The sequence below is a fragment of the Propithecus coquereli genome, unplaced genomic scaffold (genome assembly GCF_000956105.1).
Source record: "Propithecus coquereli isolate 6110/MARCELLA unplaced genomic scaffold, Pcoq_1.0 Scaffold184, whole genome shotgun sequence".
Taxonomy (NCBI): domain Eukaryota; kingdom Metazoa; phylum Chordata; class Mammalia; order Primates; family Indriidae; genus Propithecus; species Propithecus coquereli.
Genome location: NW_012143190.1, coordinates 848,615 through 863,136, shown reverse-complemented (window position 1 = coordinate 863,136; position 14,522 = coordinate 848,615). Strand labels below are relative to the sequence as shown.

General features: G+C 53.4%; 1 protein-coding gene across 1 annotated transcript in view; it reads right to left on the bottom strand.

The window, feature by feature from the left end:
• LRRK1 (leucine-rich repeat kinase 1) overlaps nucleotides 1–14,522 on the bottom strand; it is a 126,301-nt gene that overhangs the window by 14,278 nt on the left and 97,501 nt on the right. The window contains exons 20-26 of the mRNA XM_012642723.1: nucleotides 12,309–12,480; nucleotides 9,894–10,057; nucleotides 8,843–8,982; nucleotides 6,937–7,186; nucleotides 4,150–4,316; nucleotides 1,667–1,864; nucleotides 560–837 (exon numbers count right to left, since the gene is read on the bottom strand). Of these exons, the coding sequence (XP_012498177.1) occupies nucleotides 560–837; nucleotides 1,667–1,864; nucleotides 4,150–4,316; nucleotides 6,937–7,186; nucleotides 8,843–8,982; nucleotides 9,894–10,057; nucleotides 12,309–12,480 (1,369 nt within the window). The remainder of the gene's footprint in view (nucleotides 1–559; nucleotides 838–1,666; nucleotides 1,865–4,149; nucleotides 4,317–6,936; nucleotides 7,187–8,842; nucleotides 8,983–9,893; nucleotides 10,058–12,308; nucleotides 12,481–14,522) is intronic.

The window sequence follows — 14,522 nt, the reverse complement described above, 5'->3', positions numbered from 1 at the left end:
CCCTATCAAACAGCGATCAGGGATGACTGTGATCAGAAGATAAACATTTAGTCATCATTTCAACTGAGGCTGGCCATGCAGTTCCCCAGGGAGGCCATGCTTGTCCTACCAGAATTCACCCTCTTCTCCTGGCTTGGCATTTGACTTGGCCAGCACCTTGTGGTCAGTATGTAAGGCTGGGAGCCTTTCCCATCCTTATTCTGTCTGCTCCTCATGAGCTCCCTGCAAGGCTGGTCCTGTGTCCCCATTTTACACATCTAAATGTGAATGGGGACCCAAATCCAGACTTATTTTTGTCTTGGACTCTTCATCCACTGTTTGCAGCCTCCACAACCTCTCTGAATTGAGCTTTTAGAATTCTGAAGCTACAGAGAAGCGACCCTTAGGCCACTGTGCCCTTCTGGTTCAAGCCAGAACCTCCCTCATTGAGCACAGGGCGAGGACAAAGTGTGCATCTGAGGGACACTGAGCCCTGAAGCCACAGGTGCCACCAGGACTGCCTGGCTGCCCTCAAACGGGGCCTGGGCTCCTGTATTGTGGGGCTGGGCCGGGCAGGTACCTTCTCGTCATACACGATGCGAGGCCGGATCTCGGGGGCCTGGTAGCCGGGAGTGCCCTCCACGCCCAGGGCGCCCTCGTGGAATGACTGCCTCGAAATCCCGTAGTCAGACAGCTTGATGTTGACGGGCTCCTTGACGTCGTGGGACCACACCAGAATGTTGTCCGACTTCAGGTCGCAGAAGATGATGTTTTTCTTGTGCAGGTAGGCCAGGCCCAAGGCAATCTGGTAGGCTATTTTTTGGGTGAGCATATGTCCCAGGGGCATAAAGGAAGAATCTCACAAAGAAAAAAATCAAACTGTGATTATAGTAACCATCTTCCTGTCTTCGTTACTATCTCCCCAAATGCTTTATGTTCTACGGACACGTTCCCACTACTCTCCGTGCCGGATGCCAGAAGGGACGGACAGCAACGCTGGTGAGTGAAATTGACGTTATAGCTCACCCATGGTATCTTATGCCTGGAACTGCTGGTATTTCTACTAAAAGAGCAAGTTCAAAATACCTAGAGTTCATCTCAGGCCAAGGTTGCCTTAGCATCACAGGGTGAGTTGCAGGTACAAGAACTTCATTAAAGAAAAAAAAAATCTTTCACTGAGGCAGAGTGATTGATTTTAATAGCATTTCTTCTTCCCTCGTCAAAAGGCTGTCTACCTCCGGCAGCTCTTTGGAGTTTAATCACCCATTTATCAAGGAGAATTACTTTAAAATTTCATTAAAAATTAAGATATGGTATCACTGACCCCCGCGGTCTTAGCACCGGTGGGCACGTGTGAAGTGTTATGGTTAAGGGAGTGATTTATGCGGCCAACGGGGGCTATTATTATCCTCCTTTTAGCAACTTCCTGGATTGTGGCTCAGACGCAGGACTTGGAACCTGGTTCTACCTGACTCCAAAGTGTGGGCCCGTCCGTCCTCACCAAGGCTACCACGCTGCATTTAGGCTGGTGAGGCGCCTGGTTCACACCCTGGAGGCTCCATATGTGTCCCAGGCAGGAGGGAGCCCCCGCCCCACCGCTTCCCTGCGACCTGCCCTGCCTGCCCCGGGGCTGGGTCAGTCGGGGCCCCAGGCAACCCCCTGCGGAATGTCCCCTGAGCTGCGGTACCTCTGGTGTTCTCGGACAGCACGGTGTTGAGGCTGCTCAGCGGGGCGAGCTCCAGGGCGAAGCAGAGCGGGTGGATGCTGATGCCGATGAGTGACACGATGCAGGGGTGCTGCAGCGCGTGCAGCATGCTGGCCTCCTGCCGGAACTCCGAGAAGTTCTTCATGGCGTCCGTGGCCCGCAGGTGCCGCAGCATGGTGTCTGCGGGGGAGAGCTCTGCCGTCAGCCACCCGGGGAGGACAAGGGGCGCAGGGGATGGGCTGTCCTGCAGGAGCCAGGCCTGGCGCCCCAAGGGCCACACAGGGTGGGGCGTCCTGCCATACTCAAAGCTGCCTCACAGGGATTTGGGGGGCCGAGTGGGGCGGGGCTTTACATTTTAAGGCACTTGCTGTGTCAGGGGTTGCCATACTGCTGCCCAGAATTTGGCTCCAAAGGGTGGCACTGTGGGCTGATAGCAAGTCCCCTCTTCCTCAAGTGCTAAGCGTGCCCTGTCATGTTTGGCGGTTCCTGAGCATCCACGGGCGCCCACCCAGGCCCTCCAATGGACTGCTGCTGTGTGTCCCCATCCTCATCACCCAGACATGGCTCCCATGGCCCTTGCCCCACCTGCTGCCAGCCACCAAGGGTGGCTGAATCCTATTCCCTCAGCATCCCTGCTGTCTCACCAAAGCCTGGCTCAGGACATCTGCCTGGAAGGTGACAAGCCCCTTCCTCTCTCTCCACCCTTAGGGATGCTGAGGCTTTGGGTGCTGCTGGCCACCTTATCCTTGACCAAGTAGCCAGGACCCCTGAAAGTGGAAACATCACAACTCTCTTGTCAGCCGGAGAGAAAACTCTCCACAGCCACACTGGGGCAGCCACCACCTGTGACATGTCATCTCAGGCCATAGGAGAAAGGTCTATGGGTAGTGATGGGCAGTTTGCAGTCCCATGCTGTGACTTTATCCCAACACCCTTGAAATTCACCCCACGTGAGGCTCCCACATGAGCTGTAGCTCACCAGGCTGTAGCCAGCACACACGGGTGCGCTGGCCCTGAGGCCACCAGGCAGGCTGCAGCCAGGCTCCACTGGTCCTCTGTGTCCTGTTTCTGTCCTTCCCCATGACTGGATTTTAAAACTGGGGATCGCTGGACATGGAGTTTCAAACAGTATGAAAAACCTTGGTGGTTAAAAGGCATTGATTATGCCAGATCTGTGTGTGTGCTGGTCATCTGGTTTTTAAGTGTAAAAGTGTTGTTTTTCACATTGCATCTTTAATCCATTAAGAATTTATTTTTGACTATGGTGTGAGGTCAGATCCAAATCTCGGCCCTATTTAGTGAGTACGGCCAGCCTGTCCCCTCTCACCTCCCATGTCACCTCTGTGACATGTGGCTTCCTGAGTGCACACGGGCTGTCTCTGTTCCCTAGACAGGGCTATCCTTGCCCCAGGAGAAAACAGCCTTAATGCTTGTAGATTTATAAGTTATGACTTCTGTGGGTGGTCCTCTTTCCTGTGTCTTCCACTGTAGAATTTTCTTAGCTGTTCTTGTACTCTTATCATTTCACATACATTTTATAGTCAGTCGGATTACACTCACCCCACCCACCTCACGCCCTGTTGGGACCCAGGTGAGGACTAAACTGAATGATAAATTGATTATTCTTTAATGCCTGTGGTTTCTATTGCTGCTGTGGAGGACGTTTCCGAACGGGTCACTGCTGTACTGTGCTGGCACACGGCTGAACTCTGATGCCGGGCTTGTGTCTAACAACTTTAGGAAACTCACGGCTCTGATGTCCGTCAAAATGTCAACAGAGTCTCTTAGATTTTCTGTATGGAAAGTCATTGTTTTCAGATAATTGTAATGTTGTCTCTTCCTTTCTGATCTGTCTTCTTTATAGTTTTCTAGGATTCTGATTTTTCCTCCAAGAGTATCAGTGGCCTTTGTGATCACAAAGATGGCCCGTCCTGCATTGGGGGCCATGGGAAATGTGGTGCTCAGCTGGCTGGAGTGAGGCGGCCTCAGCACCTGCCTTGGCTGGGCACGACGGGGTGACAGTTCCCTTGAGGTGGAGAGCAACCCTGAACCACACGTGATGGGTGTGTCTGAGTGTGCCAAGCAAGAGCGAGCTCCTTCCTTTGTGGGGTGGGTGGTGGGGGAGAAGCGCGCACCCTCCTGGCTCTGGTGGAGGTGGCAGGCGAGGGGTCCGCCTGGGCTCGGGTTGCATGCCACTCTGTGCCAGGCCCGTGCTGGGCCCGAGCAGCATGGCTAGGATGGTCCCTGCTCTCAGGGGCTCAGGTTAGACCAGAGGGTCGTCTCCGAGAGTGACTTCTAAGCCTCGCCCAGCCTGTCCCGTGACCTGCCAGGCAGGAAGCAGAGTGTTGCACTGTGGCCTGCGCTGGCCCGGCCGCCCTCCTCCCCTCCTGCCCCATGTGTGGCACGGAGCTTGGACTGAGGAAGCACGCGTCTGAAAAAATGTTACTGGGTGAGGACCCACTTACCTGCTGGCGCATTGGGGAAGTTCTTGAATTTCTTGATCTGGAATCGCTTCACAGCCACAGGCTGGCCCTGGTACCGGGCGCGGTAGATAACAGTGCCACTCCCGCCTTGGCCCAGGACGCTGCTCTCGTGCTCGCTGTGCTCCAGCTTGCTGTTCTCCAGGAAGAGCCTGCCGCACACACAATGCAGGGTCAGCCCGGGCCTCCCGACCCCCCGGGTCACATGTGAGGTCAGACGGGTCTGGCTGACCCCGGCCCTCTGCTTGCCGGGGGGCACACGGGGCAGGTTACACAGCTTTGCCAAGCCTCTGTCGTCCCCTCTGTAAGGTAGGCTCATGACAGGAACTGCCTCAGAGGGGTTGATGATGCCTTCTGGCACAGGGTGAAGCCTCCAAAAGTGGTGGGCATAGAAAAAGAGGCCCTCTGGGTGTTTTCCTCTGAAAGATTTTATGCTTTGAGAGCTAGTATCCATTAGACAAACTGCAGTGATCTACTGCCAGGTTAGCTGTTTCTTGCCTTTCTTTTATTAAGCAAATATTGTATATATTGCCATACAGAGCTTCTGATTGGCATGACACTGTCCCCACAATCAGTGACTAGGATTCCACACAAGGGCAGAAGGTTTAGGCCATGTGGCTGCTCTGTTTGAATCCTAGGTAAAAGGGAGATTTCTCTTGGGCTTTAGGAAATCCTACAGGTTGTTCCTGGACCCCTCAGCCTTCTCTGCAGACCCCTCTGTACCTGGAGGCTCTAGACTAAGAAGCCCAGGCCTGCATGGGCCCAGAGAGGCCTAGAGCCTTCTGGGCAGCGTGGATGGAGGCCAGGCCGGGAGTGTCAGGAGTGTAGGCCCTCCTTGTGCTTTGGCCCTGGGACTCCTGGGGCAGCAGGCAAGGCGCAGGCTTGGTGGACATCCTTCACTCCCAACCATTTCTGGGCCCTCGTCAGGATCCTCTAACCCTGCTCCTTATTCCTTGAGCCTCCTCCTTTCCTTCAGAAACAGTGGAAGGAAAAGGCAGAGCGCAGAGGGAGGGAGGAGGGAAAGGCAGCCCGAAGCCTTCTGCAGGCCTTCCCGGCTCTGCGGATCCACCTGGGTTCCTCGCCATCCAGGCAAAGGCAGAGCCTCCACTTGAGCCCTCCTGGCCCCACAGGCGACCACCCCTCCAGCTGCAGATACTTCCCACGCCTTTCAGGAATGGGCTCTGCAGCCCCCCAGACTCCACACAGCTCAACCGCATCACACTCAACACCCCTGCAGCCCTCGGTGGCACAGCAGAGGATGGGCTGCGGCTGTTCTCCGAGTGCCCACAAAGCCACCTGCTCAGCAATGATGGGGGTTCAGGAGCCCACGTGGACAGGGGGCAACGGGAACGCTAGGGATCCCTCTGGGGTTTCTGTGGGGACTCGTGCAAACTCAGGAAGTGAGCACTTTTGCAGAAACCACAGGGCAGGGCTCGGGGAATGCCAGGTCCCTCTGCCTGTCAAACTCTAAGTCGGAGGAGTGTGATGCTTCGCAGCCATGGCTGGGCCCCAGCTGAAGTCCAGAGAGCCTCTGCTGGTCAGCGAATCCTGTTCAGATCGTCGGGCTTTTCAACTCCCTGCCAAGTAACTTCATTTAGGAGCCATGCTGTGGCCTGAGAGCAGATCCAAACCAACAGGGACCACCCAACTGGGCTTTGCAAATTCCATACGGTAAATTCCACAGCCCAGATTCAGTTGGGGTCTCTAAGCTGAGACATGAAACAGAACAGGGTTTAGCAAATACATTAAAATTCTAAAACTTTGGAGGTGCCAAATTGGACACCCCCCATAAAATCTAATTCATACACATACACACACACAACCGCAGTGGTCCCTGGGAACTGAGCAACCTCATTTTAAAGATCTGGGGACAGAGGGAAGTCATTCTGCAGAGGTGTCTGTCATTCCACCAGTGAGGTAACTGGGGATGCTGGAAAGAACCATGAAGGGAACCACCCCATTAGGAAATAGTTTCTTAATTTAATAGATTTGTCCAGAGCATACTTTGGAATCCCAATTCTGTACTATCACAGAGTACTCCACATCTTTTTAGAGCAATTTAGAAAAATGAGAATATAAATATTGTTATTCCCCCCAATTTAATTTTTTTTTTTTTAAAGAAACCAGACATAGCATTCCTTTGAATGAGATACAACAGGACTGCACAGCTCCAAGAAGGCCGGAAGCTCTGGTGTCAAATTGTCTCCAGGGAGATGAAATCACAGATTCTGGTTTCCATTGATTAGAAAAGGTAGCGCATTTTATTTTGGACTTTGTGATCATTTCCTGTTGGATGGGACCACAAAACATCTCCCATTTCCTCCAGCATTCTCTCCATAGGTACCATTTTAAGATTATTTAGGTAGAATCAGCTCTAAGAACAGATTTAGGGGATCCAAATGCTCAGCTCTAGGGCCTTAGTTAGGAGTCAGCATTTGCCAAAAAAGGAAATGAGGCTGTAGGTTCAGGAACATTCTCCTTCCTGAATGACCCAGATGGCTTCACCTGCCATGTGCTGGGCCTGTTGAGGCCTCCAAAATGCAAAGCTGACAGCCTGGTTCCCTTCCGGTACCCTAGGATGGGGACCTAAAAGTCACTTGAGATTTGGTGGGAGGCAACGGCTGGAGTGGCTGCCAACCCCGACACTGGGCTGCCCGCAGTGTGGCACTGTGGCTAGGCAGGAGGGATCCCTCGGATTCCCTGGGCAGCTGCCCCACTAGAAGCACCACCCTGAGACCTTATACCTGTGTTCTAGGGGTCGCTGATTCATACCTGGCTGGGAAGTCGGTCATGAACAGCTCAGGGACCAGCTCCTGGAGCGGCACAGGGAGGTCGGGGTGTCTGGGGCAGGAGATGAAGTCCCGCTCGATGGCCGTCAGCACGCAGTCTTCCATGTCGAAGTACTGCACGTCCTCCAGTTTCTCACTGGGGTCCCCATGCTGGGCCCAGGATGTCTCGCAGACCGGGCAGGGCACGTACTGCTCCATGAGTGGGGTCCCATCGCTCTCTGTGGCCGTCAGGGCTAAATGGGGATGGAGTAGAAGACAGCTCGCAAGAAGGCAGTTGTGGGTGGGTCCCCGAGCAGCACCCCACAACCCCAGGCTGGGCTGGCCTTCACAGCAGGAGGCTGCGTGCCCTCGCCTGCTCCTGAGGGAGGGGCTGAAGCCAGGTGCCACACTTGGGTGCTTTTCTGGAAAGCCTGCTCATCAGTCCTGAAAGATGTGCAGAGGGAGGGTTCGGGGATGCTACTGAGACCCGCTCGGCGGTCTGGACCCTGAGCAGGCTGGCTGACACGGGTGAGAGGAGGGCAGGCTCCCTTCTGCAAGGCTGGGCCCCAGCGGGTCGCTGCAGGCTGGATCTGAGCAACACTCCAACAGCCCAACCACAGCTAGTGCATAAGGGGCCATTCTTAAAATTTGAAACACAAGGCTCTAGATTACTGTGAAAAGCAATGCAAGGGGAGAGGAGTACGAATTGTAACAGACAAAACCTAGTCATGGGGCATGGGCTCCCCTGCACACCTCTGATAGGAAGTGCACAGAAATACCCGCCAAGGTGCCCTGTGGAAGTACCCTCAGGATGGGCCAACAGCCTGCTTTGTGCAGGGTAGGAGGTGGATGCCTAGAACATGCTGGGCACATCTGAGATCTGCAGGCCTATGTGTCAGGCCTCCTGCTGGGAGGGGCTCCAGGCTGCTGGAGGTGCCGGCTGTAGGCAGCCCTGTGTCAGGGGCCCAGCAGTCCTCAGGTGATTGTCTACTGCGCGAACTGCCCATCCTGATGCAGGGGGAACGCTGGCTGGCGGGGAGCCACAAACAACCCAGAAAGGTTCATATGGGCCTAGGGGTCCCCCTTGGATGGCAAAGCACCCCCGCAACTCACTGCGACTCACGCACTGGATCATCTTCCCCTAAGCTGCAGGTGGGGGCGCTGGGGTTCAAAACCTGCTCTCCACTTGCTCAGCCTCTCATCTTCAGAGGCCAGGGGCTGTCTGGCAGCCCCCTCCCCACAGCTACCCGCCCCTCCTGGCCCAGACAGCCTCCTCCCTGCGGGGTGCCTGGGGGGTCGTCTCCACCCCAGCAGCAAAACAAGCCAGGGACCTCAGAAGCTTCACTTCAAAAAGCATTTCCTTTGGGTGAACCGGCAGTGAGGAAGCTGATCCCCAGGGTCTGAGGAGGGCTGTGTGGGCGGTGCGATCACTGCCGGGAAGGGTGGGGCAGGCAGGGAGGGAGAACAAGGCCTCTTGGCCACTGTGGCTCCCTCCCTCCCCGCCCCTGCACAGCGATGACCCCCATCTGCCAGCTCCCCCCAGTTTCACCGCACTGCCCTCACTGTGTAAACAAGGCACTGTGAGGCTCACATTGAGCATCTCCTTGGACCACGCCTGGTACCCAGTGTCATCTTCTGCCCACACACCGCGTGCAGCCATTGGGCCAAGTCCCAGCACATTCCCTGTGGGGTCCGAGCCCACGTCTTCCCGACAGCGCTTCCTGCCCGTGCCCAGAGCTGGACTCCCCTGGGGCCAGGACGCCCACCAGAGGGCTGTGAAGACCCCCCTCCCCCGGCTTTCTTGGGCTGAATCCCAGTGGGACTTTTGTTCCCCCAAAGACGCAGCCCCACCCTGATTCAGAAAGAAATATTAGCGTGAACTAAGTCTTGGTTCCAGGAGGTTCTCTTACCTGGAAACCACTGATCGATCAAGGAATTGATGTGGTCCGTGATGAAAGCCATGGCTGAGAAGTCCCTCATTTCTGACTGGCAGATGATTTTTATGCCTCCGCTTTTTTTCTTTTTCCAGTTCACGTCAGAGGATTCCACACTGCACCCCAGAAACAGAAATGGGCTTGTGGCGGCCCAGCTGGGGGGCCCTGGGATGACAGCCCTGGCCCTCCTGTACCTGCCATGCGCGGGGCCCTGCCCCGTCCTCGCCTGCAGCGCAGTGAGGGGACATGAGGGAAGCTCTGCGGAGAGGGGCGCTCAGGCTAGGAGCTGACCCTCAGGTGTGACCCCGAGGGAGTTCCTTTACGGCTCCAAACTCCCGTGTTCTCATCTGCCAAGTGGCAGCTGTGGGCTTTAAGTGAAAACATCCACGTGGCAGCACCAGGCCCCAGGAGTGGCCTAAATCGGGCCCTCCAAACAGTCACTTCCCCTTTTCCCTTCTCCTCTTCTCACAAAGCTGAAGAATATTTTGAAAAATTCATTGCGAATATTAAAACAATCTTATGTGTTTATCATTCGTGAAATCTGTTGAGCTCTCTCTCAAAAAATAAAAAGGAGCAGGAAGCTGAATTAGATAGCAGGGTACTCAGCGGTGGGAGATGGGGGCTGGGGGCCCCAGCGACCCCCCACAGCTGGGCTTCTACTCTCAGAACAGGGCGGTGCTGGGCAGCTGCTCGGACCATCCAGGGCCCACCTAAGTGACCATGGGAGGTGCCTGAGGGGCCCCTCCTGAGCTCAGTGGCCACCCATTTCCCTCAGGTCCTGAGCTGCGGCCATCTCACCTGCCCTCACCTTTCCTGTCCTGCAAGCGGAGCAGAGGAGGGGTGAGGAGATGGGAACTCTGGGACACTCACAGGAGGGTCCCGCATTTCTAGGGAGCTGCCACAATGAGCAGCTCTCAAGAGCAGAATCCTGGACACCAAGAGGATGAGGCGGCCCAGGGAGGTAGCCCCGGGAGTCACTGCCATGGCCCCTGTTGACCCGGGCAGGGGGGTTTCCAGGTGTTCCTACCTGAGATAGCCCCCATCAAAAGTGACCAGGAGCCCTTCCTGCCAATAGATGGTCTGATTTCTTTTCACTCTGAATGTACTACAGCGATTTCTCTGGTTTCCTGTAAAACTGTAAATGGTGACTTTCCTGTTCCTGCTTTTAGTATTCTTCTTGTTTTCAAAAAGCTGAAAGACAGAGAAAAGACCCTGCTTAAGTATTCCGGGCTCCTCGTTGGCCCTGGGCAGAGCTAGAAAGAGGCTGGGCGGGCCCCATCTTGATAAATGACCCCCGTCTTTCCCATCCCTCCTCCCTGGCCCATCCTCGCTGCGGGGTTAAATGCTACATTATCTCGCAGGGTCCCTGCGACACTCTGGAAACACAGCTTTTTGAAAGGGCTGAAAATAGGCTTTTCTTTTTAAAATCTCTTCCCTTCCTGACTTTACAAGGAAAAATTCATGTTAGAAAGTGTGGAAAATACAGAAAAATGTAAGAGAGAAAACAAAACACCAATTTCACATCAAGCGGAGAGATCATTAAGATTTTGGTACATACTATTCCGGGATTTTTTTCCATCTACATATATGTGTAAAGAACAGCTGAAGCCAGATTATATTTCTAATTTTGTATACTTTAAAAACTTCGCTTTTCCTATGCTACTAAAAATGCACAGAAAATTCATTCTCTAAAGCTTAATATTCTATTAAGTATAGCAATTTCCTGAGCCAATTCCCTTCTCTTGGATGTTTAAGTTGGTTCGGATCTTTTGCTCCCTCAAAAACACCGTCATGAACATGAAAAAAGCACAAAACTTTCTCTGATTTCGAATGACTTCCTTAGTTCAGATATTGAGCAGTGGGATTGCTGGGTCAAAGGATCTGAACGTTTTAAGGGTCTGGATGCATATTGCGGAATCGTATTTCGAAATGATTAGCCTATCATGCCCACTGACCACCAGCATGTGGAGGGCTCCCTTTCGTGCCCCTGGGGCTGGGTATGATGGCTCTGCTCCTTGCTAGTTTGCCAGCCGGATGGTGGCATGTCACTGCTGCCTGAATTTGCATGCTTTTGATTAGCATGAGACTGAACTCTCCCCTCCCTCTGCTACCCATCCAAATTTCAACAGGATTTCTATCCTAATTTCTGGTGGGGGCCGCCGCTGCCCAGCTGGTGGCCACTTGTGAGCTCAGCCTCCCACGATGCTGGTGCTCTGCGACCTTCCACTGAGGACGTGGCAGGAGGCAGAGTTCAAAGGGAGGGCAGAGGGATGGAATCAGAACGCAGCAGAGCCAGTGCCTGCGCCCATCCTTCAATGAGTGCACCCTCCTGGCGTTATAAACAGATCTCCCTCTCTGCTAACACAGGCCGCAGCGGCTACGATTGATTTTCAGTCTCTTGCATTTATTTTTCTTACCATTTCAGTAAAATGGGAAGATCAAAGAACATTTTTATTGAGCCAAGGAGTTATAATTCAATAGGGCTTTCTAATTAGCATGTGGCAAAAGTAAACTCATACAGAGTTTAGTTATGTCAAGGATTCAACAGTCAGGGTTTATGCCAGGGGTTCATAAACCATAGAGTGCATCAGACTCCCCTGGAGGGCTTGTGAAAACAGTGCTGGGCTCCACCCCGAGCTTCTGATGCAGTGGGTTTGGGGTGAGGCCCAAGAATTTGCATTCTTACATGTTTCCAGGTGAGGCTGATTTTGCTGGTTTAGGAACCCCACTTTGAGAAACACTGCTCTAGGCTAATATTGCTTCCATGTTATTGGCTTGCATGAAATTACTGTTGACTGACAGCTGGCACACCTCTCCATAACCCCGGTGAACCCACAGAAAATAACTCCTTAGGCTGAGTCTTCACTGTTACCAGATCAACTTGAAGTCCTACACAAGTGGTTCTCCAGCTTGGCTGCACAGTGGGATCACCTGGGAGTCTTAAAAATACCAATGCTGGGTTCCACACCCAAAGATTCTGATTCGATTGGTCTGAGTGTGGTCTGTATCTGTTAGAGTTCCCCCCAGGTGAGTCTAGCATGCAGCCAGGATGGCAAAACCATGTTTCTAAAGTCGTGGTTCTCCCTGTGTCATCACCTGGGGAGTGGTTAGAAATGCAGATTCTTGGCCCCAGTCCACACCTGCTGAATCGGAACCTCTGGGGCGGGGCCTGGCCATCTGTGTCGTGCAGACTCTCCAGGGGATTCTGAGGCAGGCTAACATTTAGAACCACTGTGCTAAAAGGGAGTGTCTAAGCCGGGGGACGCTGATTTGGTATTCACAGGATAGTTCAAATGGGTCTGCCAGCCGCCTGTGCTGTGTTTGTCTCCTGGCCCTACATCAGTGACATCGCTTTGGGAGAAGGGTCTCAGTTAGGTCTCTCCTGCGAGGTTGCAGCTACAGAAGCCTCCCGTGCATTCCCCTAGGAAGAAACCGCCGCCACCTGCAGGTCCATCTCCGCCAAGCTGATCAGCATCCGCGCTATGAACCTTTGCCAGAAGCCAACAGGAACGAAGCTCATCTTAAACACCCTCTGAATGGTGTTGGCCAAGGGGTGCCGCATGCTGTGGGTGTCCAGGCCAGGTTTGGATGGAAGGAGGTGTGGCAGGAGGTAGCTGAAACACACCAAGGGGGACTGGTGAACGCCAAACCCCGCCGCAGGGCCCTGCCCAGCAGACAGTCTGGCCTGAGGGCAGGCCCTGTGGGAACAGCTCAGGCCGCCCGGGTTCCTTCCTCCCAGAGCCTTTGGAATTCTACGTTTAGAAAGAGAAGGGTGGTTTATATGCTGAGAATACATGCTCCACAGGAAAATGAAGATGGGTACAGTGAATATACTTATCAAGGGTTCTGAGCTGGAGAAAATACAGACTAGAATACTACTAAGGGAAGACGAGAAAACATCTGTGGTCCTAAAAACGTCAGACGCAGCAAATTGGAGTTGATTCTCTGTAAGCTGGGTTGGGGAATCACTTAACATTAACTTTGGTTGGTGAAGGAAAAACAAATACAGCTGCGCAGTTCGAAGGACAGTGCAGATATTGGGGTCAGAGTAATGTTTTTGGCTTTCAAAGCTATTTATTGTTCTTGGCCAGTTGAGACAACATCATTGCCTTACAAGTTAGAATGAGGCTGTTTTGTGCACAGGAGGTATATTTTATGAGAACACTCTTGGTCATCACAAAAATGCTGCATCACCGTGTCAGCGAGGCGTTCACATCTGTTGTCATTTTCAAACAGCTGAAGCCTGGGAGGTCCCTCTGAAAGTGTGCCTGAAAACCAGCATCGTCTATGTGCTGTTGAGCTTCTGGGGCAGGCAGGGGACAGGCACAGGGCAGCCCCTTGGGTGTGAAGACCCTGGACTCTTTTCTTAACAAAGGCTTTGCCTTTAGCTCTCCTAATCCTCTTAATAAATCAGTTTTGGTCCAATAAATGCCTTTAGAACCTTCTAGAAGAGACTCCCTAAAATATTATACAAGGAGAATTCAATGACAGCCCAGTGGGCCAAGCACACAGAGGCACATTCCAGCTCTGACTGGCATGCTGCCACATGGGCACACATGGGGAGAGGAAGGCTACCTGCCTGGCAGGTTGGTGAAGGGTGGATGGGGGCTGTGCAGGTGACCCAGCTGGTGCAGGTGATAAAGTGCTAGGTCTCTTTTAGCCATTTCAGATCCTGGGTGAAAGGACATTCCCAAATACCCGGCTAGATGCCTCTCTCCCACCCCAGGCATTATTCCTCCACATGCTGAAAATTCCTACTCCGTCTGCTCAGCCTCTGTCCCCCAAACAGGAGGCCCTCATCCCCTCATCTGTGCCTGCTACCTTGTCCCCTGCTTCTCCTGCCCGCGTCTCACTCAGCCTGGTCCTCTCACGTGGCTTCCACACTTTTCTCTCTCCTTGTCAGAGGGAGCACTCATTGTCTGCCCCCAGGTGTCTCAGCACGCAGCACGGTGGCACACGGAAGAGGTGCTCGGTGATGCTCTTGAGGGCAGAGAAGATTTAGAAGCCAGCATGGCAAATGAAGAGGTTCCAACTCTGGCCACAGAAGCCAGCTCTCAAGCTGCGCGGAGGCCCTGGCGAGACCACCGGCACTGGGTTTGAGGCAGTCACCAGCGGGGGAAGGCTGTCCCAGGGAACAGCCAGACAGCCAGCAAGATAGGATTTAAGAGGTGAATTATTCATGTGTTTGATGAACATAAAGCAATGCAGAGCCCAGCAGGGCACAGTCCACACTGAGATGCTGGCTCATGCTACACCACGGAGACGGCCTTGGACAGCGGGGCTGGAGCCCTTCCCAGAGTCTGATGAGAGATAAGGACTTTGTTCCTGAAAGAAGCACAAAGGCTCAAAAGTATATGTGTACTTTCAAGGGGTTCACCAATCCCTGAAGGTTTGCCAGGGGACTGAAGGGGTTCTTGGACTGCAGGTGGAAGACCTTGCTCTAAAAGGAGTGGCGAATGCATTTGCTCGCATTGATTCAGAGATCATAGGATCACAGCAGCCTGGCTGACCTTATAAAAGCTTATGATGCAAGGAGCTGGAACTCGCCTAGGGCACAAGGGAACCATTATGCCTGTGCTGAGATGAAACATGTTCCTCTATTCATGGTTTTGTACAGAACCAGACGGCAGCGCTGTGAATACTTCACAGGAAGAAA